This window comes from Salmo trutta, chromosome 10, assembly GCF_901001165.1.
Source record: "Salmo trutta chromosome 10, fSalTru1.1, whole genome shotgun sequence".
In the NCBI taxonomy this organism is placed as follows: domain Eukaryota; kingdom Metazoa; phylum Chordata; class Actinopteri; order Salmoniformes; family Salmonidae; genus Salmo; species Salmo trutta.
In genome coordinates, this window is record NC_042966.1 from 26,993,513 (window position 1) to 27,019,408 (window position 25,896).

Sequence of the window (25,896 nt, forward strand, 5' to 3'; positions counted from 1 at the left end):
AATCATTTAGAAAGTACAATGTTCACCATGGTAACATTAAAAGCATCCACCGTTTTAAGACAAATCAGGGATTTTGTAAAATACAAAGTCACATGTACATGTTAGTCTATGGTACAGTATATTGTCTTATCCCTGAAAAGATACACAGGCATAATGATACCATCATATACAACTTGAAAATAATACCATAATATACAGCTGACAAAGCCTGACGGCATCCCTATCTACACATGCTTTCTAAAATCATTGAACGGACTGACATATATATATTTTAATAATATATAAATATATCAAGTACAAGCAAGTTCCAACCTGGGTCCAAATGCTATTTAAGGGATTTCAATTACTTTCACATACATTTCAAAGTAAATATTTATTGTTTTTTCAAATAGAAGTAGTTGATTCGGTCCCATTATTTAAAAATACTGAAATACACCGAAAATATACTGTACAAAAATATAAACGCAACATGCAACAATTTTAAAGATTTGACTGAGTTACAGTTCATATAACGAAATCAGGAAATTTAAATTCATTAGGATATAATCTATGGATTTCACATGACTGGGAATACAAATATGCATCTGTTGGTCACAGTTACCTTAAAAAAAAGGTAGGGGCATGGATCAGAAAACTAGTCAGCATCTGTTGTGACCACGATTTGCCTCATGCAGCGTGACATATCTCCTTCGCATAGACTTGATCAGGCTGTTGATTGTGGCCTGTGGATTGTTGTCCCACTCTTCTTCAAATCAAATCAAATTGTATTGGTCACATACACATGTTTAGCAGATGCTATTGCGGGTGTAGTGAAATGCTTGTGTTTCAATGGCTGTGCGAAGTTTCTGGATATTGGAGTGAACTGGAACACCCTGTCGTACAAGTTGATCCAGAACATCCCAAACATGCTCAATGGGTGACATGACTGGTGAGTATGCAGGCCATGGAAGAACTGGGACATTTTCAGCTTCCGAGTATTGTGTATAGATCCTTGCGATATGGGGCTGTGCATTATCATGCTGAAACATGAGGTGACGGCGGAAGATAAATGGCACGACAATGGGCCTCATGATCTCGTCACGGTATCTCTTCGCAATTTCCGTCAATCAAAATGTTATTGTGTTAGTTGTCCGTAGCTTATGCCTGCCCATACCATAACCTCACTGCCACCATGGGGCACTTTTTTCACAACGTTGACATCAGCAAACTGCTCGCCCACACGACACCATACATGTGGTCTGCGGTTCTCAGGCCGTTTGGACCTACTGCCAAATTCTCTAAGACGACGTTGGAGGCGGCTTATGGTAAATAAATTAATATTTAATTCTCTGGCAACAGCTTTGGTGGACATTCCTGCAGGCAGCATGCCAATTGCACACTCCCTCAAAACTTGAGACATCTGTGGCATTGTGGTGTTTGACATAATTGCATATGTTAGAGTGGCCTTTTATTTTTCCCAACACATGCTGTTTAGCTTCTCGATATGCCACACTTGTCAGGTGGATGGATCATCTTGGCAAAGGAGAAATGCTCACTAACAGGGATGTAAACACATTTTGCACAACATTTGAAAGAAATAAGTTTTTTGTGCATATGGAACATTTCTGGGATCACCACTTTACGTGTTGCATTTATATTTTTGTTCAGTGTACTGTAAGTATTTAAAATGCAAATACTTAAAGAGATTCTCCAGTACTTTTCTATACTTTTTAGCCAGTACTTCTGAAAGTAGCGCTCACGAGCCAAAACTGTTTTCCGAAAATTGCGTACTATGTCACAACGTGCAAATATGTGCACCACGTCATTGCTGTTTCCCTCTGCTCTGCTGTGGATGAATCACGTGCATCTTGCTAGCTGTCACTCATATGGTGAGGGGTTGAAGCTCATTGGCTGATACTTGAAATGCTAGGGGGCTGGCCCACGCAGGGGAAAATTTAGGGAACAAGGCGCAGCACAGCTTCCAGAAAATAGCCCCTTTCAAACTAAGGATTTCGTGGCTAATTTACGTAAAACAGTACTTCTGCTCATAGATTATGGATTATGCATTTATGAACTACACATTTGCAAATCCAGCCCAAAGTGAGAGGTTTAAAAAATACTTAGTCACCAAAGTTCCGGAGCATGTCTTTAATTAAGCATGTATTTGAACCCAGGTCTGCCACAACCCAATGTACTTTATCTCCGTAAACTTGCAAGCACTGTAATATATCCGTTTTAAATATCAATAAATATTTCAGTTACTTGACGTTGATAAAGCTGCATTATCATGTTGATGGAACATTTTGCAGGTGAGCAAGTTGTGGCCAAGCCCTGTTAAAAATGACAAACTGTATTCAATACAATATCTGATAATAACTAAATGTAATCATATTTGTTTTTAAATCACTTTCAGTTTGGATATTTTGCAGGGCTACATTAAAGGCAATTCACATACACATACAATACATAACAATTTAGCACAGATCATATAGTATATAAAAGCAGCTATACACAGCTTTAAAGCTGCAGTCTGTGATTGGTAGGCTACATCCATTTTCTGACTTTTAAATTAATGATATATAGCCATTGACTCTTGAAGCAAACAATAATGTAATTGTAAACAAACAATGTACAACTTCAAAACATGGCCAATTTATAATTTTCAGTATGTTCAGTATGCCAGTCTAAAAGGATAGCCTACTGTGTACATAACAGCTGATGTTGGTTCATTTCAGTGTTCAGCCCAAAGTTCAACATTTTAATAATGCTACCTGACAGAAAGCCTTACACTGAGCGCTATTCTACATTCAAATATTTGTCAGCCTTGCCAGAAAGAGGCGACAGTAACATTGATGCTCATGCCACGTTGCATTTCAGCATTGTGGCGCATTATGTGTCAGAGCTTTGTGTCAGAGCACCGTGGTTACCTGGGTGACTTCCGAGCTCATGTCATCGTTGGGCTGGCAGCGCGAGTCTAACGACAACATCTCCATACCTAGTCATACCTGTTGATTGGACCTCTCCACCGTGTTGGCGCTGGAGTGCTGCTCGCGCTGGTGCTGGTGGCGGTTACGAGAATAATTCTGCAGCTCCAGCATCGAAGGACTCAAGGGGATGCAGAACTCGCGGAAGCAGCGTTTGAAGTTCTCATCCAGGAAGGCGTAGAGGACCGGATTTAGGCAGCTGTTGGTGTAGCCCAGTGCGATGCAGAAGTGCCAGGTGACGGACTGCAGCAGGGAGTTGGGGATATTGATAAGGGCTTTGATGATGACGTAGATGTGGATGGGCGTCCAGCAGATGATGAAGACGGCCACCACCACCAGGACCATACGGGTGATGCGGCGCAGGTTGCGGTCCTTCTCCTTGGAGCCGGACAACATGCGCACGCTCTTCAGGCGCAAGATCATTAGCCCATAGCACACGGTGATGATGAGGACGGGGATGATGAAGGCAAAGATGAAGACGCAGATCTTCAGAAGATTCTCCCAGTACCAGGATGGGTGGGGGAAGATCAAAGTGCAGTCGATGATTCCTGAAAATGTGAAGATTGAGTACAAGACACAGTTGAACGAATGCAGCATATGAGGAAATCAAACGTTTCACAGCAGTATTTTTTACAGGTAGATAAAACTACAGTATATAGGCCCCAAAGCATTGCTCAAAATGATAACCATAAAAGTCAGTTATGTTTTCGTTTGATAAACAAGCGTGTGCTGACTGCTTGTATTCCTCAGGCTGACATCAGATATATTTTCATCATGAGACTGCAAATAACACCTTCTCCTCTAACCAATAACAAGAGCTAAGACGATTTTGACAGGCACTTGAAAAACTAATTCAGGAATCACGCATCACCAATTTTGGTGACAAGTTTCTATCCTACTACTACTACTGCAATTATGCACAAACTTTCTGAAGATTATACATGGTGGTAGCTGCTAGTCTATGGCCATATATGCCATCTTTAAAGCATTATATCGATGAATAGATTTGGAGGCCTACATTAAGGCCAATTAGGGATGAAAGCATGTAAACCTAAATAAAGGATCTGAAAGTGTTCTTATTATATGATAATAAAAACATGCTTCATAGCTAACGTGGCACTCTATTTCTCTCTATGACAGACCCAGACCATGCGTAGAACAGCAAAGTGCTTAAATTCTGTTGGCTTTCCGTTCACTTCACAGAAATAACTATCAAACACAACTGTTACTCTTGCTGCTGTGGTATGCTCAAAACATTACGGATAGGATATCTATAATTGAGGATAAAAGAAAAACAGCATGGGGAAACGTACTGTCGTACTTGCCATTATCGGTTACAGTAGTTAAGGCGGTGAACATGACAGGCAGACCGATGGCAGAGGACAGGATCCAGTTGCACACGTTGACAATCTTCGCGTTACGGGGCGTGCGGAAGTCTAAGGCCTTGACAGGGTGGCACACTGCAATGTAACGGTCAATACTCATTGTAGTCAAGGTGAAGATACTGGTGAACATGTTGTAGTAGTCGATGGATATCACTATCTTGCACAGCACGTCTCCAAACGGCCAGGTCCCCATCAGGAAGTTGACACTCTGGAAGGGCAGCGTACTGGTGGCTAGTGCATCAGCCAAGGCCAGGTTGAAGATGTAGATATTTGTGGCGGTCTTCATTTTAGTGTATCTGGAAAGACAACATACAAAAATTAAAATTAAAAGACCAAATTAGGGTGTGCTTTTTAGAAAACAAATAATCTGCACAGCAACTCGTCTATGGGAAAACCATTTAAAGGTAGACACAGAAATATCTTTGGTTCACTCTGCCGTTCATGGCAACGTCTTACCGCTGTGTCTCAGTTTCTCAGTCAAGTCATGCCTACCAGAACAGGATTACAAAATATTGCAATGGATTTATAAGGAATTGATATTACAAACATACAGATGAAATAAATTAAATGAATGATGAGAGAAGAGTCAGAATAACTGATACCACTGCAGATGGCACGCATTTGCTAAGTACAGATACAGTATGTATTATAGGTAATGAATGTTCAGGTGCCTGCAGCAGACTTTGTGGCGCAGCAGAAAGATCAGTTTACCTTTAATCCAGAGTTCATATCCCAGATGGGAAACATTTCAAGAACACTTTTTCACATGTGAAGAGTTTCAAAAACATGTGTTTACATGTGAAATGTCACGTGAAGTATTCCAAAAACACATTTTCACACCTTTCACATTATAGGTAGCCTATTTAAGACACCGTGTGATCGATATTAATTTTCTTGCATATGATGAATATTGACAGTGTTTATAACATGTGTACCAAATGTTGTTACAATACCGATATCCTTGACTGATTTACATCCATTTATGTACCAGACCACGCCCACGGAATGTTTATTGATCCATAGCGGCCATGTTGTTTAAGATACTAGTCTGGGAAAAAAAATGTGTTGAGATACCTTTGTCCATAGATGCCATATATCAAGTTTTGTGCAGATTGGTAATTCGGTGCCAGAAGAGTAGCACTTTAAGTGTTTTTCAAAAAATGCATCATGGTCGACCTTATGGGTCCCTGAGGCAAATGTGTTCCTTATGAGGAGAAGGACCTATGTACCAAATTTCATGACTTTAAGTCAAACGGGGTAAGGAGCATGACCTTTCAAAGCAAGAATTTTCAATCTCTTGTTATAGTGCCACCATTTGGCCAATCAGTGTAATTTTATAAATGCCAGATCTCTAATGCAAGACGCATCATTTACCCACATTTAGTCAAAATCCAGTTCTGTCTGAAATTTTGCATTTGACTAACGCACGAATGCACTAACGTACTAGAGGCTTTCCCGGGTCCAAAAAGTAGGATCCGTTCCGAAATGGACATGGGGCTTTATATGGACCCGATATGCATCAATATTTTTTTTAAATATAGAGACCTGTCCCAAATGGACCCGAGGTCAACTAGACCAGTTCCATATAGACCTGGCCGGATCCAGACCTGAGCCGAGTGAGGGAAGCAGCAGAAACTTCATTTTGTAAGCTACTTTATTAACCAGAGCTGATACAGCGCGAGGGAGAGGAGATAGAGAGAGGTGATGCTCTAGCAGGGGCCGTGCTGTGTGAGTTGGCTACTGTGAGTGTGAGCGAGTGACACAGGAACAGGGAGGAGGGAGGGAGAGATGAGAGACGGCGACCAAGCAAGCCGACTTCCACTATAGTAGACTAATAGCTGCCATACTATAGCTAGGTTACTTATCATCCAATATGATTACTTAGTACCTGTCTTGACTGCATCAACCTGGGCAAAGGTAGTTAAGATAGCTAGCTAAGGGCCTCCTGAGTGGCGCAGTGGTCTATGGCACTGCATCGCAGTGCTAGCTGTGCCACTAGAGATCCTGGTTCGAGTCCAAGCTCTGTTGCAGCCGGGCCGTGACCGGGAGACCCATGGGGCGGCGCACAATTGGTCCGGGTTAGGGGAGGGTTTGGCTGGCAGGGATGTTCTTGTCCCATTGCGCACTAGCAACTCCTGTGGCAGGCCGGGCGCAATGCATGCTGACACGGTTGCCAGGTTACGGTGTTTCCTCTGACACATTGGTGCGGCTGGCTTCCGGGTTAAGCGGCATTGTGGTAAGAAGCAGTGCGGCTGGCTTCCGGGTTAAGTGGCATTGTGGCAAGAAGCAGTGCGGCTTGGCTGGGTTGTGTTTTGGAGGACGCACGGCTCTCGACCTTCGCCTCTCCCGAGTCCGTACGGGAGTTGCAGCGATGGGACAAGACTGTAACTACCAATTGGATACTATGAAATTGGGGAGAAAAAGAAGATAGCTAGCTAACTAGGCTAATTGAGGCTGCACACACTTTCTCGTACTACACAGTTACAAACTACAACTCAGTTCAGAATATAAAGTAGCAGCCTACCTGTTGGCTTTTGGTCATTGTAGCTCCTTTAACTTTTAATTACATCCTTTTCATTTCATCATCCATTGAGTAGATATCTCCTAACTTTTGCCCCAAATGGAGGCTCTATGACTGTAGCCTATTGCTGTTTTGATGACTTATGATTGGCCAACCACAACAATAAACTACACGCACCACTCTCGTGAAAAGCAAAGAACGGCAGCATAAATGATACCATTTCTCTCTCTCTTGCTCTCTCTCTCTTTCTCTCTAATGCAGAAGTCGCGTTTGGATCTGCATTGGTCTTTCAGGACAAGTCAGTTAAAATTACACTTAAAGGTAATTTACACTTGAGCTGACATCCGCAGGGTTTACAGTGAATGCAATCTCTGAGAACGTCAGGGAAATTGCCTTGTCGATCCTGCATTGCACGTGGATTGAATCCTGGCTGAAGATTGAGATAGCTGGGGCATGTACGCCAAAATATATTAAACTATTTGAGTTTAAAAGATAACTCCTTTTTTGTCTGTTATGTTTGCAGTTTGAGCATGGAGTCATGCATTGTACATAAGCCATGGATGTAAACACGGAACTGGATGCCTTGACCTTTAAGCATAACATTGTATGCTAATGCAGTCCGTGACTGATGGATGTTTCTGAAGTGTTTAGGTTGATGTCATCAGTGAAAAAGTACAGGAAGAGCCAGGAGCAGGGTGTTTTGTATTGTACATTCTGGAACACAAAATCACTGTCTATAACAAGACCATAAAACACATCTGGGGTGAATTGTTGATCATGTCTGTCTTCTGTGTGAAGCTTGAGTCTCTCAGACAAAAAATGATGATTACCTAACAGTTCCAGTGAGATAAACTGAAAAGATGGCTCCCAATAAGGGAAAATAATATAGTAATAAAATAATAATTACGCCACTACATATCTACAATATAAAATATATAATACCAACATACAACAATATTACAAAGGGAAAGGAGGATACCTAGTTAGTTGTACTCAACCAAAATGTGTCTCCTGCATTTAACCCAAATCCTCTGAATCAGAGTTGCAGGGGGCTGCCTTAATCGAAGTTATCAGCGCCCGGGGAGCAGTTGTTATTGGGGCCAGAACAGCAGATTTTTCCACCTTGTGTAGAGTCCATGTGCTAGCGTGTGTGTGTGTGTGTGCCTGTGTGTCTCGTCACAGTCATCGTTTTTCCATAAGGTGTAGTTTTATCTGTTTTTTAAATCAGATTTTACTGCTTGCATGAGTTACTTGATGTGGAATAGAGTTCCATGTAGTCATGGCTCTGTGTAGTACTGTTTGTTTACCAGAGTCTGTTCTGGACTCGGGGACTGTGAAGAGACCCCTTGTGGCATGTGTTGTGGGGTATGCATGGGTGTCTGAGCTGTGTTCTAGTCGTTTGAATAGACAGCTTAGTGCTTTCAACATGTCAATACCGCTCACAAAGACAAGTAGTGATTCAGCCAATCTATCCTCTACATTGAGCCAGGAGAGATTGACATGCATGCTATTGATGTTAGCTCTCCATGTATATTTAAGGGCCAGTTGTGCTGCTCTGTTCTGGGCCAACTGTAATTAGCCTATGTCCCTCTTTGTGGCACTTGACCATATGCCTGGGCAGTAGTCCAGGTGCGACAAAACTCGTGCCTGTAGGAGTTCTTTTGTTGATATCAATGTCAAGAAAGAAGAGTAGAGCTTTATTATCCGATCTTAGCTACTGTTGCATCAATATGTTTTGACCATAACATCCAGATTTACTCCAAGCAGTTTAGTCTCCTCAACTTGCTCAATTTCCACATTATTCATTACGAGATTTAGTTGAGGATTTAGGGTTTAAAATCAAATCAAATCAAATTTTATTGGTCACATACACATGTTTAGCAGGTTTCTTCCAAATACAATGCTTTTAGTTTTTTAAATATACTGAGCAAAAATATACATGCAACATGTATGAATTTCACATGACTGGGAATACAGATATGCATTTGTTGGTCACAGATACCTTAAAAAAATGGGCCTCACAATGGGCCTCTGGATCTCATCACGGTATTTCTATGCATTAAAATTGCCATTGATAAAATGCAATTGTGTTTGTTGTCCGTAGCTTATGCCTGCCAATACCATAACCCCACCGACACCATGGGGCACTCTGTTCACAATGAAGACATCAGCAAACTGCTCGTCCACTTGACACCATACACGTGGTCTGCAGTTGTAAGGCCGCTTGGACGTACTGCCAAATTCTCTAAAATGATGTTGGAGAAGGCTTATGGTAGAGAAATGAATATTAAATTCTCTGGCCACAGCTCTGGTGGACATTCCTGTAGTCAGCATGCCAATTGCACGCTCCCTCAGAACTTGAGACATCTGTGGTATTGTGTTGTGTGACAAAACCGCACATTTTAGAATAGTATTTTATTATCCCCAGCACAATGTGTAAGCTTCTCAGATGGATGGATTATCTTGGCAAAAGAGAAATGCTTACTAACAGGGATGTAATCAAATTTGTGCTAAACATTTTAGAGAAATAAGCTTTTTGTGAGTATGGAACATTTCTGGGATCTTTTATTTCAGCTCATGAAACATAACATGTTGCATTTATATTTTTGTTCAGTGTATTTAGTACTATCTTATTACTTGCCACCAATTCTAAAGCTGTCTGCAGCTCTTTGATAAGTGTTGCAGTGATTTCACTTGCTGTGGTAGTTGATGTGTATAATGTTGAGTCATCAGTATACATAGACACACAGGCTTTACTCAGTGCCAGTGGCAGGTCATTAGTAAAGATTGAAAAAAGTAAGGGGCCTAGACAACTTCACTGGGGAATGCCCGACTCTACCTGGATTATGTTGGAGAGGCTTCCATTAAAGAACACCCTCTGTGTTCTGTTAGACAGGTAACTCAATCCATGATATAGCAGGGGATGTAAAGCCAAAACACATACATTTTTCCAGCAGCAGATTATGATCCATAATGTCAAAAGCTGCACTGAGGTCTAACAACTCCGACAAGCGTCTTATTATCAACGTAGTTCAGCCAATCAAATCAAATCAAATTGTATTTGTCATATGCACTGAATACAACAGGTATTACCGTGAAGTGCTTACTTACAAGCCCTTAACAAACAATACAGTTCTAGAAATAGAGTCAAGAAAATATTTACTAAATCATTTTGGTCAATGTAAATAGTACGGGTGGCCATTTGATTAATTCCTTGTTAGCTTGGGGGTAGAAGCTTTTTGGACCTAGACTTGACGCTCCGGTACCGCTTGACGTGCAGTAGCAGAGAGAACAGTCTATGACTTGGGTGACTGGAGTCTTTGACTATTTTTTTGGGCCTTCCTCTGACACCGCCTAGTATATAGGTCCTGGATGTTTGGGAGCTTTGCCCCAGTGATGTACTGGGCCATACACACTACCCTCAGTAGCGCCTTACGGTCAGATGCCGAGCAGTTGCCATACCAGGCAGTGATGCAACAGGTCAGGATGATCTCGATGGTGCAGCTTTAGAACTTTTTGAGGATCTGGGGACCCATGTCAAATCTTTTCAGTCTCCTGAGGGGGAAAAGGCGTTGTCGTGGCCTCTTAACGTCTTGGTGTGTTTGGACCATAATAGTTCATTGGTGATGTGGACACCAAGGAACTTGAATCTCTCAACCCCCTCCACTTCAGACCTGACGATGTTAATGGTGGCCTGTCCGGCCCTCCTTTTCCTATAGTCCACAATAAGCTCCTTTGTCTTGCTCACATTGAGGGAGAGGTTGTTGTCCTGGCACCACACTGCCAGGTCTCTGACCTCGTCGCTATAGGCTGTCTCATCGTTGTCGATGATCAGGCCTACCACTGTCGTCAGCAAACTTAATGATGTGGTTGGAGTCGTGCTTGGCCATGCAGTCGTGGGTGAACAGGGATTACAGGAGGGGGCTATGCACACACCCCTGAGAGGCCCCATAGTTGAGGATCAGCGTGGCAGATGTGTTGTGTCAGGAAATCCATTGCAGAGGGGGTGTTTATTATAGTCAGATTTGCCAAATGGATGTCAAGGAAGAACTTTGTATGCATCTCTGTGTGTGGCGTAAAGGTGGTCTAGAGTTATTTTACCTCTGGTTGCACATGTGACATGCTGGTAGAAATGAGGTAAAACGGTTTTAAGTTTACCTGCATTAAAGTCCCCGGCCACTAGGTGCGGCACTTCTGAATGAGCATTTTCTTATTTGCTTATGGCTTTATACAGCTGGTTGAGTGTGGTCTTAGTGCCAGCATCAGTTTGTGGTGGTAAATAGACGCCTACAAATAATATAGATGAGAACTCTCTTGGTAGATAGTGTGGTCTACAACTTATCATGAGGTATTCTGCCTCAGGCGAGCAATATCTCGAGACTTCTTTAATACTAGACATCCGCACCAGCGACCTTCAGTCATTTGTGTAAGTGCCATACATGTTGACTGCCCTTCCCTATAAGCAAAATTATAATTTGTTTACTGTGAAATAGCATTGTATCTGGTAAAACACAATCTTTTCCAAAAGTTAACTAAGGGTTGTTAGCAGGCTGATTAGTCGGCTGTTTAGTATTTGACGTTGGATGGAAACAGAAGAGAAGTTCAGAAGCACGATCAGTAATGGGCTACAGTGACAGCAATGGTTTGAGTTCTTCTTCATATCACATGCTATATGCTACTACACTCATCCTGTCTCTCACACAAGAAATATCCGTTTTGCATTATTTACACAGGATAAGCGCAAATGATTGACAACAGATTGTAAAAAGCCCTCAAACAAAATCCCTTTAAATTAGTATTAGTAGCCTTTTTCAAATAAGAGATTTGTTCCTGGGTTTAGATGACAAGCCAATTATAAGTAGAGCAAATATTGTTGAAGAACCAAAAGTCTTTCTCTTAAGTTGAATGAATTTAGTTGGTTTTTCCTCATTAAGGAAATTGTCCTCATAATCAGAGATACCACAGATTAATCATCTCCCGGAATTCTTTAGTCTGGCTTCATACTCTTTAAGGTGGAAAGTGATTATTCTGGGTTAAATGAATGAAAAATCCTCTGGTGCAGCACAGAGAGATAGGATGGAAGTGACACGCCATCTAAAATGGATTCTTTTCACCTCTGGAACACATTCTCTGTGCTGTGATTTGGGTTTAGTGATTACGGGTGAGTCAGGCCCTTAGAACTAAATAGCCATCACACAGTGACTGTATGTACCATTTGTTAGAGGAAAAATCCACTTGAAGCCACCACAACCTTTTCCCATTAACTTTGGCATAGTGAGTCTTGCACATCACTTGGGCCTTATAATTTGTATAGGACAAGAAGTCTTCCACCATTTGTGACTGACCGGCTCGATTCGGTCTTTTGTAGCAAAATTTGAAATTGTGTTTTTTACATTGGATAAACTCAGAGGTAGAAAATTGTATATGATACACTACAGTTGAGGAACAATAGGAAAGTAATTCTGCTTTGAAAGTTGATGAACTTGTAACCTCACTTTTGAGAAAATGGGCCATGAATGTTCTGGTACCTATTGAAGAGCTCTTCTTTGTCTACACCCATTCAGCATTGTTCACACCCTTTTAAGCTTTAACCCCACCCATCTCTTTAAGGATTCACAAGTGAGGCTATGTACTAAACAACCAAACATTTCAAGACTAAAGGCTGGTTTATACTACGGGTGTGTTTGTAAATTTAATTTGGAGTGCCAGACAATGCCCTGGGTGTTCATAGACTCAGAGCGTTGTCAGATTAGCCATTCCTAAATTCAGAGAGTTTCACTCTCGGAGCGCAAACTGGGAAAGGGAAAGGGGGATACCTAGTCACTCCAACTGAATGTATTCAACTGAAATGTGTCTTCCGCATTGGACACTCTGGCTCCGTCTGCATATTTGCAATCAAATGTCAGAATATTCTCCATCTCCTTAGCTATCATACTCCAATTCATTCAACTGATTTCAAAACTCGGTCCTCCAGAAAGTGGAGAGCAACACTTATGCAGATCAACTACGTGATATATAAAAAATACAAAAACAACATTAGAAAGGATTACCTACACATACTGACCACCTCATATTATTGACAGAAGCTTGCTACATGGCAGACCAATCCAAACTCATCTCTCGGCATGTCCAGCCCACTCATTATCTCAGCCAATCATGGCTAGCAGGAAGGTTGCCTAACGTTTTCCATGGCTAAACCAACTAGGCTTGTAATTTAACAATTGTATTTGTATTTACAGACGGCATACAAGTTTGTTATTAAGGCCCATGAAAGTTCACACGTTCCAGAAGGAATTTCTGGCCAAAAAACGGTTTGATTAAAAAAAAAAGTTTACGCTCAAATGGCGCTCCTGTGAAGTAGTGACGTGTGACATACGCCTAGTTTCCTGAAATGAGTCACATTTACATTTCAGTCAACACACTTATCCAATCGCGACAGTGGAGTGTATTCATGGATGCCAAGGGAAGCCAGGCTTCCCCAAATCATTTAGCAAGAAAATACCATATGAAATTATTTATCTTTAGTCTCTCTGTGTTTCATAATTTTCCTTCAATTCGCAAGAGGCTGAATGTATCTCACTGGAGAAAGCATCCGAGTGAGCGAAACAGTGCCCCTCTGTCTAAGGAACGTGAAGGCCATCTGTCTGATGCTGCCTGGTCAAAAAGAGTATGACATTGTTAACGCCCATAGCTTTGAATGCAAGGTAAGAAAGCCAGCGAGCATTTGGCCTTCCTTGATAAAAAATTATAAAATAATATCAAATCAGCCTTGAGCTAAATTGAGTGAGCTCAACTGTGAATGATCCTGGTGCATCCAAAAAAAAGTGTCAAAGGAGGCTAGTTTGGATTTGGCTTCTCTCCAATCACATCACATCGAGAGCAATACGTCATTGACAGAAACAACTTGAATTGTTGCATCTCGTTGTGTTGTCCACTGGCTAGCTGGCTAGCTAAAATTGGCCCTTTCCTAAATTAGCCGTGGATGGAGATAGGGATTTGGACTGGTTTTACTTAATTCTCTGTACTGGCCAAAAATTATAACAGTGATTCTGATCCAACTGTAACGGTTGTCGTTGGATAAAGCGGACCAAGACGCAGCGGGGAAATGTGCACTCATCTTCTTTATTACTAGGACAAAGTTGGAAAAACCAAAATAAACACGTACACAAAAAGACACACCGACGAATAACAGTCTGGTAAGGCACAAGGCTATACACAGAACAATCTCCCACAAAACAAAACACATACCTACATATAGGACTCTCAATCAAAGGCAACTACAAACAGCTGCCTCCAATTGAGAGTCCAACACCCTATTACCTAACATAGAAATACTAAACTAGAGAGAACATAGAAATACAAGAAAACATAGAACATAACCCAAAACCCGGAAATAATAAATCAAACACCCTTCTAAACAAACCACCACCCCGAACCATATAAAACAAATACCCCCTGCCACGTCCTGACCAAACTACAATAACAAATAACCCCTATTACTGGTCAGGACGTGACACCAACCATAAATGAATACATTGTTTCCACGGCCTGAGAGGATGGAAGTTCAGTATATAGCTAGATGTAAAAGGCTAATGTTAACTAGCTAATGTTGCACATAAAAAGGAAGTTAGGCTAGCGAGCAAGCATTTTAGTCAGGTAGCCTAGGACAATAAAAAATAAAAGCGTGTACTGTATGACAGTCATAAACCGTTTCATCAACATGAAAGAGAGGAGGATGGCATTGGCTTTTCTTTACAAGTAGGGTGAGTCAACATGTTTTTTCTACTTGTATGAACACACACAGAGACACACACATACACAGAGAAATCAGAACCATGGACAGCCACATCATATTTAGCTTACGTTGATTGGACTACATTGTTTTTGGTATCTTTTAGTTGTCACTGTCAAAGACTAAGTATAGGTGATTTGATGATGTTGAAATGATGAAGTTGAAATGGTGCTGGAATAGTGGAGGCAGCTCCTGTTTTGTTTGCGAATTGCAGTAACTCTCTGTGGTTCTAAATCAATAGTTGTTTAGTCGCCCCAAAATGTCGGAAACATTAACTTGCTTGACAATGCTGTAGATTATGTAACTGTTTGTAACATGCAATAAACTTTGTGGACTCTACCAGACAGATGTTGATCTCAGGTTTTGTGATGAAACAAAGGTGTGGTTGAATTTATTCTGCCACTGTGTCTTCTTAGGCCTAGCTATCATGGTCGCAAATGAACTGACAGGTTATTATCACAACACATAGGTTGTAATATGGCTTTTTTTCCGGCTTTTCTTCCCCAGTGATTTTACCCACGCACCACTACTGGCAACTTACAGGAGAAATTCGGGTTAAGTGCCTTGTACAAAGGCACAAAAATAGTGTTTTAACCTAGTTGGCTCAGGGATTCAAACCAGCAACCTTTCAGTTACTGGCCCAACATTCTTAACTGCTAGGCTACCTGCCGTCCAGCAGGGGAGTGTGTAGGAGGGAGTAAAGGGAAGGAGGCCTCCTCCATCAGCGCTGTCTATAGTTAGCGGAGACTAGTTCACTATGAAAGAGGGAGCACAGTCATCAAAGCATCTGATAAAGACAGATAGCAGCTTAACACTAAAACACTTCAGCTGCCTCATGACAGCTGCCTCTGGAATTACTGAGTGTGATGGTCCGCTTGGCTGGCAGACATGATCACAACGGTGGCAGTTACCTCGAATCAAATGGAGCAGATATCCCTGCGCAGCCAGCTGTCTTTTCTGATTCCTCAGCGCCAGCAGATGATGTCTAGTGGAACAAATTCGCAAATACTTTGGGATGTTCCCCGCTGACACGTGGCTTTTGTGCATGGCGTGGTGTAAGGCCTAATGCACATGCATAGTGACAGTTGACATAGAGTAGGCGTAAACATGCCTTTCACGGACAGCTCCATCCTCATCAGAGCCACACTAGTACAATTTATGTCGTCACTGTGAAAACATCTAGATTGTGTTTATAGGCAATAAATATACACAGCAACTCACTATGGCATCGTAAGCCTGTATACAAAACATTTTAGGATTTTAGGAAATTAATGACATGAATGGTAACCTTGTATAACTGCAGAAACAGAGCAGCAGAGTAGCCTATAGCAATGAAGGCTTGTTGCTAAGGAACAACCGGAACATGTCCTCTGACTTTGTGATTATCTTCTCCTGATACAGCATTCCATTACATTCAGGCCGAGACAGTGTTTCTCCGAGATTGTTTTTCAACATGGGCCTCTTTAATCATTTCAATTGAAATCAATTTTCCAAATGCCTATAGGACCACACCTATATAATGGTAGGGGAACCACTTGAGTTGAGTTCCTTTGGTACAAACAAGTTAAACTTCTAATGAATATTAAAATGTAAAGTGGGCAATGTATACTCCGACGTCTTTCCTTTATCCAGCATTTTAAAACAGAAAATCTTTGTCAAAAGGACAATACGTTATTCAGTTGGAAATGTCAAACACTCAAAGACACGTTCTGTCAAAAAACATCATCACAAAAGCCACTGTTAATATAGGAGCCAAAGAAAGCAGTAATGAGTCTGATTATAAACATAAAATGTTCTGTAGTGTGACATGTTTTGCTCCATCTCCTACACTGCATTATAATCCTTTGAGTGGCAGAGAGAACAAAGACAAGAGTATATAATGAGTGGAGGCAAAAAAAAAATCTACATGAGTAATGCATTCACTGACAAAGCTACTATCAATCATACTGCGAATAAATGTTTACTCTTCAGGAACAAGCCTATTCTTGTCCTCATCTTACCTTGAAGAAAGACATTCCTATGGGAGGGAGGCAATGGTGGACATAAAATTGTTCACCACTGATGACCTTTCAAGACCAGTGCTTGACTTGGGCAGGAGTTCACCGGAGCTGAGTACTGACACCTCAAATTGTCTACTGCTTGAGCTCCTGTTCTGCTTCTAGAATATTATCTCAAAAGGATTATGAAGCTCCTGCACCTAAATACAAATGGTACCGGCACCCAAAATGAGTACTGGAACCTATTTCAGATCAAGTCAAGTCCTGTTCAAGACCAATATTATTAATCTCCCTTCATAAAGATGGAAAGTCATTGAGTATGAGAATAAGGGCAGTGCCCTGGAAACCAAATGTGTAAGGAATCACACAGCATGCTACATTCTGTCAATAGACTTCTGGAGTTAATCATAAGGAGAGTCAACATATTGCGCATAACACAGTGTGACATAAACTGCCTGTTGGGGATCCATAGGAGGCTGAGTTACAATGGACATCAATCATATGCATGTTATTTCCTGGAGTTTGAGAGGATGGAACTACTAAACTCTTAGAAAAAAGCATTCCAAAAAGGGTTCTTTGGCTGTCCCCATTGGAGAACCGTTTTGGTTCCATGTAGAACCCTCTGTGGAAAGGGTTCTACATGGAACTCAAAAGGGTTCTACCTGGAACCAAAAGGCTTCTACCTGGACCCAAACAGGGTTCTTCAATGGGTTCTCCTATAGGGACAGCCGAAGAACCCTTGTTGGTTCTAGATAGCACCTTTTTTCTAGGAGTGTAGTATTAACCTGTATTTTCTGCCCATTGAAATGATTCTGTTTGGCTTAGAGTACTGTGTTGAGCCTATTCAAACACGTTTCTAAAACCGTAGTTATCCCCACAAGACCTCCAGCACATGGCGAGTAATCTTTGAAGTGACTTGTGAAACCTACTAACATCATGAAACAAGAAAGGAGAGATTTCATTACAAAAGGGTTGTTGAATGATGTTGAGTGATCGATCAGGGAACACTAAGAGAAAAAGAAACCTAATGTTTTTATTTATTTATTATGTATTCCTTAGCTCAGAACCCTCCTTTATATAATAAATGAATTGGACCTGCTGTATTAGGCAGCCTGTTGATAAGAGGACAATTTAAATTATACATCTTTATTAATCGATATCATTTTGTTTGTGCATAGAGGGAAATTGTACCCTGAATCAATTTCCCTATCTCGCCGAGCTTTGCACATTGTACAAAATTATGATAAAAAACAAGCACTAGCCTGACAATAGGCCACCTTTATGTTAATCAATGAACAAACATATGGCCATGAAGGGTACAGGTCAATCTTGAATGCATTGTTTGTGACCCAAAAATGTAAGTGTTAACAGCAATTAAGGGAATAGATCAGACGTGATGTTTTATTGTACTGTAAGATAGGAAACACACTCTGCTCTTGCAGGTAGGTTGACTCGGGGAAGGGATGGTCGGAGAGAACGCATTGGTGTCTCCATGACAACAAACAGCACTCTGCACTATTTTCCCTGCGGTTTCCTGCAGTTATAGAATTGATTTATCACATGAGCGTGCAGATATCATTCTGTGGGTGACTCAACTTTGTTTGTGCTTGTGAGAGTTCCTGGATGTAAGCACTGATCTGGTGGAAGCTTGTGGGTGGGTCAGGTGTCGTTGCTAATGGCATGAACGTTATCCACCATGTAGGTGCTGACACTCAGAAAAGACCATTAAAGGTTAAAAAGGTATATTCATTTAAGATAGTTTGGGTTGGTGTGCTCTTAGGAAGGATCCAGTTTTGAGATGGGAATGATTAGCTTGATTTTGCAAAAATCATTCATTGATGTCGGTGCAAGATTTGCACGAGTTATGCGCAAAGCTACTTGTCTCTAAAAAATGTTTTTATCATAATGAATATCAGTTCAACCCCCAGTGCTCATTGGGGCAGTGGCTTAGCGCAGTTTCGCAAGGCTCCCCGCAATGTCCGAGCAAGGTATCAGCTATCACACCATGTAAAGGAAAAACTTTTTTAAAATATAAATTGCAACTAACTGGATTTATGTCAACTCTGTCAGACACATTAAACGGCATTTCATTTTTCAATGATTGTCCAACAAATGTTTAAAGGCATTGATTGTTTAATTCTAACATTAGATATTTAATACAAATACGAATCTGCAAACTTATTTTTGTTTTGTTTTATAGCACTACTAAATCCTCCAGGGCTAATTTCGTTAGCATTTTGCCATTATTTTCTACATTTAGAACATAAAACAACATTTATACAGCAAACATTATCCCTTAGGTCTAGCACAGGAAATACTACAATTGTTTAAGCATTTATTGCAGACCGGGTGTTAGCCATCAGTGATGGAGTTGACAACAGATACTCAAAACAGACATATTTTTGCATCTAAAAACAAAAGTTCATTTGTAAAATATGGAAAATTACTATTTTGAAAATCCCCAAATGAAAACATAACCAAAAATCTGACGGTGTTGATGTTTTACGGAGTTGACAAAAATGGCTTTTTCTTCTTCATTCAAGTGTTATACACAGTCTATTTTTTTGCTTTATAACTCTAAAACCTAATTAAATGTAACAAATTTTAACCAAAATGTATATTCTATTTTAATATATCTGACAGTTTATGGTTGTGACCATGGTGATTCCAATATTGTTTGTCAAAAGTAGAAAACTTTACAGACTAAGAGTGGTCCTGTCGCACTACATGCAATGAGGAAGGACATGAATAAGGGGTCCTTATGGTATAGCTGACCCTGCTAATTCCTGATTCATTTAGGACTTTAGACCAATTTGACTGAGTAAATCAAATCTCTGAACACAACTTTTAGGAATTAAATGGAAATTAATAATATTTTGTATGAGAAAGTATTTAGAAAATTCCCCAAACAAATATTTAATTTTACGAAATGCCCCTAAATGTAAATGTTAAGCTCAAATAATGCAACAAAATAAAACATGTCAACTATAAAAAATAAAGTTTCAATGCCAGACAAAGGATTGTCCCGACTTTCAAGAATACCTGAGCTAATTTCCTGCTATTCTACACATTTTGCCATGAGGCTGTGAGGAGCTGAGACACCGTGTCTCCATCTTGGCACTCTGCCACCATTGTAAAATATATTTTGGAAGCTATAGAAATGCATTTATTAATTTCACCTTAATGCAAACTTTTAAATTATATTATGTGAGCTAAACATAAAAAAAAAAAAGCCAAAATATATTTTTTTAAATGTATAATTTTGAGAGATTACTAACGGTACTGTCCCCACTACAACAAAACAATACTTAGATACATGTAATTCAAACATTTAATTGAAATACTGTAGAATTCCATTCATTCCTATGGAGGACTGCTCCTACTGGTAAGTGCAAATATGGCCGACCGGTGGCTTCAAAGCAATCCAGGGTTAATATACATCATTGGCTACACCAGTGCATTGGGTTAGATGGAGGACTTTGTGAGTGTATTCTGAATTCCCCAAGGGAGTTGACTCTCGCAGTTGTGCTTACAGTATCTTACATTCCTCAGGGTCATAGTGAAGAGTGGCAATATTGGGGGAAAACCATACCGAAACTTGTGCTGTGGATAACGAATATCTGTATTCTTATTGAACAAGTTCAGGTAGTAGTACGTCTGAATAAGACTGAACTCGACCCAGGACTCTTAGACTACTGTATGTCATCAGCAGAGATCAGTCGGTCATCACATCATCTTATTCATCAAAGAATAAATGAAGCAGGCGAATGCTTATGCACTACTAATCCTACTACAAACACCCCCGGCTGAGGAAGACATTTCTGAGTAACATCGTTGATTTACGGTTGACCTTGACCTTTTGGGATTGTGGCTGTTGAATGGCGATGCTCCAATGATTCAAGGCTTTGTTGTGTTTCTGACATTTTCCATCCCTCTCTAGCTCAGGCCGTTATCCCCACCTGCTTCAAGATGTCAACTATCATCCCATGCCCAAGAAAGGGAAAGTAACTGAACTGAATGACTACCGACCCGTAGCACTCACTTCCGTCATCATGAAGTACTTTGAAAGGCTAGTCAAAGACTGCATCACCTCCTCCCTCCCTGACACACTCGACACTCGTCAATTTGCCTAATGCCCCAACAGATCCAAGGACGACGCAATCGCCATTGCCTTGCACACTGCTCTCACCTAGCTGGACAATAGGGATGCATATGTGAGGATGCTCTTCATCGACTACAGCTCTGCCTTCAATACCATAGTGCTCTCTAAGCTCACCACAAAGCTCACAGCCCTGGGACTGAACTCCTTCCTATGCAACTAGGTCCTGGACTTCCTGATGGGCCGCCCCCAGGTGGTGAAGGTAGGCAACATTACCTCCTCCATACTGATCCTCAACATGAGGGCCCCACAAAGGTGCATCCCCAGTCCCCTGCTGTACTCCCTGTATACCCACGACTGCATGGCCTCACACAGTTCCAACTTCATCATCAAGTTCGCTGACGTCACGACAGTAGTAGGCCTGATTACCAACAACGACGAGACGGCCTACCGGGAGAAGGTAGACACTGGTGCCAGATTGTTGATTTCAGGAAGAACCAGATGAGCACACCCCCATACTCACCAATGGGGCCGCTGTGAAGACGGTCAAAAATGTCAAGTTTAGGCTTCCCGAGTGGCGCAGTGGTCTAAGGCACCGCTGTGCCACTAGAGATCCTGGTTCAAGTCCAGGCTCTGTCGTAGCTGGCCGCGACCGGGAGACCCATGGGGCGGTGCACAATTGGCCCAGCGTCGTTAGGGAAGGGTTTGGCCGGCAGGGATGTCCTTGTCCCATCGAGCTCTAGCGACTCCTGTGGCGGACCGGGCGCAATGCAAGCTGACACGGTCGCCAGGTGTACGGTGTTTCCTCTGACACATTGGTGCGGCTGGCTTCCGGGGTTGAGCGGGCATTGTGTCAAGAAGCAGTGAGGCTTGGCTGGGTTGTGTTTCGGAGGACGCACGGCTCTCAACCTTTGCCTCTCCCAAGTCCAAACGGGAGTTGCAGCGATGAGACAACACCATAACTACCAATTGGATACCACGAAATTGGGGTGTTAAAGGAAATAAAAAACGTCAAGTTCCTTGGCATACCCATCTCCGAGGAGCTGAAATGGTAAAACCACATGAACACGTGGTGAATAAGGCACGACAGCGACTCTTTATCCTCAGGAGGCTGAGTAAATTTGACCTGTCCCAGAGGGCCCTCACAGTGTTCAACAGGAGCACCATCGAGAGAACACTAGTCAGCTACCTGCTTCCCACCCTCTCCTGCCTAATCCCGCCCTGGACTTGGCTGGATGTCCTTTGGGTGGTGGACCATTCTTGATACACACGCGAAACAGTTGAGCGTGAAAAACCCAGCAGCTTTGCAGTTCTTGACATACTCAAACCGATGCGCCTGGCACTTACTACCATACCCCGTTCAAAGGAACTTAAATATTTTGCCTTGCTCATTCACTCTTGGCATTCTCTCAACCAGCTTCACCTGGAATGCATTTCCAACAGTCTTGAAGGAGTCCCCACATATGCTGAGCACTTGTTGACTGCTTTTCCTTCAATCTGCAGTCCAACTCATCTCAATTGGTTTGAGGTTGGGTAATTGTGGAGGCCAGGTCACCTGATGCACCACTCCATCACTCTCCTTCTTGGTCAAATAGCCCTTACACAGCCTGGAGGTGTCATTGTCCTGTTGAAAACAAATTATAGTCCCACTAAGCGCAAACCAGATGGGATGGCTTATCATTGCAGAATGCTTTGGTAGCCATGCTGGTTAAGTGTGCCTTGAACTCTAAATAAATTACTGACAGTGTCACCAGCAAAGCACGCCCACACCATCACACCTCCTCCTCAATGCTTCACGGTGGGAACCACACATGCAGAGACCATCTGTTCACCTACTCTGCATCTCACAAAGACACGGCGGTTGGAACCAAAAATCTCAAATTTGGATTCATCAGACCAAAGGACAGATTTCCACTGGTCTAATGTCCATTGCTCGTGTTTCTTGGCCCAATAATTCTTATTGGTGTCCTTTAGTAGTGGTTTCTTTGCAGCAATTCGACCATGAAGGCTTGATTGATGCAGTCTCCTCTGAACAGTTGATGTTGAGATGTGTTTGTTACTTGAACTCTGTGAAGCATTTATTTGGGCTGCAATTTCGGAGGCTGTTAACTCTAAAGAACTTATCCTCTGCAGCAGAGATAATTCTGGGTCTTCCATTCCTGTGGCGGTCATCATGAGAGCCAGTTTAATCATAGTGGTTGATGATTTTTACGACTGCACTTGAAGAAACTTTCAAAGTTCTTGAAATTTTCCGCATTGACTGACCTTCATGTATTAAAGTAATGATGGACTGTCATTTCTCGTTGCTTATTTGAGCTGTCCTTGTCATAATATGGACTTGGTCTTTTATCAAATAGGGCTATCTTCTGTATACCACCCCTACCTTGTCACAACACAACTGAATGGCTGAAACGCATTAAGGAAAGAAATTCCACAAATTAACTTTTAACAAGGCACACCTGTTAATTGAAATGCATTCCAGGTAACTACCTCATGAATCTCAAATATAAAATATTTTTTCATTTGTTTAACACTTTTTTGGTTACTACATGATTCCATATGTGTTATTTCATAGTTTTGATGTCTCACTATTATTCTACAATGTAGAAAATCGTAAAAATATAGAAAAACCCTTGAATGAGTAGGTGTGTCCAAACTTTTGACTGGTACTGTGTATATTATTATTTTTTTATTTTATTGTTTCATTCACACCTGCACTGTTGGAGCTCGGAGCTTAAGTATTTCACTGTACACTGCAACTACATCTGCAATACTATGCATGTGACTAAATAAAAACCTGATCTAATCTAATAATATGAATGATGTAGGTGAAGCTGTTTAATTAAAAACACATGTCTGTCTAATAATGTGTGCTAATAGATGCGTCATGAGCTGCCACCATTCAACACACCTGTGACTGAATGATGGCATGTCTGTATAGCAAGTGATGTGATGATAACAAAGTAACATGTTACTATGTAAATCGTAAAGCTATCAGCAGTCTCATGGCCAATCCCTCCTCTCAATGTCTCCATGCAGGCCAGACTGCTGCTCAGTCTCACAAGGGCAGATCACGGGCTACACATGCTCTACATTTCTAATGAGCCATTACCCTAGTGAATTATTCTTCTGTGAAAGGGTATAGGCTAGGGTATTGCCTACACCAAGTCCTTCTAGTAGGAAAAGTCCTTGAGTGGTGAGGTCCTACCGTACAATAAGTAGCCCTAATACCAATTTACTGACATATCGACAGGTTCAGTGTAATAACACTGTTACATTGCACTTACAACTGTAAGGCCTGCTACTACACTGTGTTTTGCTTAAAATATTATTGCAAAATAAAAAAGTCTTTGTAATTGTTCTGGACAATTTGACATGCATTTTGGGGGGGTGGGGGGATATGCTCCTCAAAATATATCGTTACATGTTTTCAAAGTAAAGTGTTTATGAGAGTTAAATACCAATGATGACAAATTATGTCAAAATCATATGTAGCCAATGTCCGCCTCTCAATGGTCCCACATCAATGGTTTCTTTGACAGTTAATATTATTATGGTGACTCCACCGGGGTCTGGAAATCAGTTGCGTTATAGCCGAATCCAAACGCGTTCATTTCTGACCGTTTAAGGCACTGCAGTTGTCTGTGGTTGCAATAAGATGCTATCTTTGACAGCAGTCAGTTGTGACTAGGCTATATAAAATTACACATGGTGCAATACTCTGATAGCCTATTGACAGAATGTTTGCAATACATTTTTTTTATGATGGCCTTCAGCACATACTGTAGTTGTAATGAATTCCCTTTAATTACAGGCTGAATAATGTAGCCCTTTACTGGTCAATATCATGATTTACGTGCGCCTAACTCCCGGTGGAATTCTTTCACTTGCTCTGTTCAGAATAATTATTGAGCATGGTGCCATATTCGTATATCAACAACCTGTTTCTTTCAGTTTACCACATAATATGGTTCCTCATGGTATCCCCTTTTATGGCGGGTTACTGTCAGTTGATTTTCCTATTAAACTATGAAATGTACACATACTAACCTAACCTAGACTCGGATTTACCATGCATCAGAACAATAGTGTCAGTGCAGTGTAGGCTATAAAACCTTGGATTAGTTGTTGATATCTTACCTGATAATGACATACATGACGAGCACGTTTCCCACCAGACCAAGCACACACACAATAGAGTAAAGAGTCGTGATTATAATCGCGATGATCACTGGTGTCGAATCTTTGGCCAGGTTGTCTGTTCTCTCACATTTGGCATCCAAACTCATGTTATCGCTGAAGTTCCGACAAAAAACACTATTGTTCATCATGGCCAAATTTGAGAAATGGTACGGATTGTTCGACGTGTTGATACCGCTTTCCATGGTCAGCTGAAGCTGTCCCGGCTGAGGCGCTCAGGACAAGAAATCTCGCAACGATTCTCTCACGTTCAAGGCTGCACGGTGTGAGTTTTAAGGCGTTTTTGTGTCACACCAAGTACCCTTACGCACGAGTTATGGGACGTGGATGAAACATAAATGCATATTACCAGTTCCCCCTATTGCGTTTTCTCAATTTATCAAGCAAAATGACGTCACTCCATGAACCAACCCCGAGGCACTGGCGTTAGAATGCGGTAATTGCCTATAGCGAAGCATTAGCCTTTAGAATTATTTAACAATATTGCGCTAAAGTAGACTGCATACATTTTCAAACTCAGCCCTTACGAAAAAATATTTCAATCAGAGTGCAGTATATCGGCAGTACACACCAGTATAACTGTTAGAGTGCAATATAACTGCAATATGCTGCAAATACTGATACTAATTTTGCAGTGTAACTGCAGTTAGAGTGCAGTATAACTGCAGTTCGACTGCAGTACACTGCAGTTATTCTGCAATTACTGCGCCCAAAATACCACAGTCGACTGCTGTTACTGTACTTTTACTGCAGTTTCAAAACTGCAATCTTTTTTGTAATGGAGGTCAATCTGAAGTGCAGTTGTAGACCCTAGCCTATAGGCTACAAGTGAACGTGTAGTTGAAAGCATAGACGCCAACCCAGGTAGCACATTTAGTTTTTGGGAACTTAAGTTTTTGGTTTCCCATTGGTTCTGGGAACGAAGCCAGAAGATTCCTG

At 41.4% G+C, this 25,896-nt stretch overlaps 1 protein-coding gene across 2 annotated transcripts; it reads right to left on the reverse strand.

Moving 5' to 3' along the window:
• Nucleotides 1-1,693: 1,693 nt before the first annotated feature.
• On the reverse strand, nt 1,694-25,484 carry oprm1 (opioid receptor, mu 1). Of its 2 annotated transcripts, none has more exons than XM_029765143.1 (3): nt 24,898-25,484; nt 4,277-4,644; nt 1,694-3,511 (listed from the first exon to the last, which is right to left on the reverse strand). In XM_029765143.1, the coding sequence occupies exons 1-3, from the start codon at nt 25,140-25,142 to the stop codon at nt 2,979-2,981; spliced, it is 1,146 nt and encodes a 381-aa protein (XP_029621003.1). In that variant the 5' UTR covers nt 25,143-25,484; the 3' UTR covers nt 1,694-2,978. The 2 variants fall into 2 exon arrangements, with proteins under 2 accessions (XP_029621003.1, XP_029621004.1); XM_029765144.1 differs by having other exon boundaries at nt 4,289-4,644; nt 24,898-25,481.
• Nucleotides 25,485-25,896: the final 412 nt, after the last annotated feature.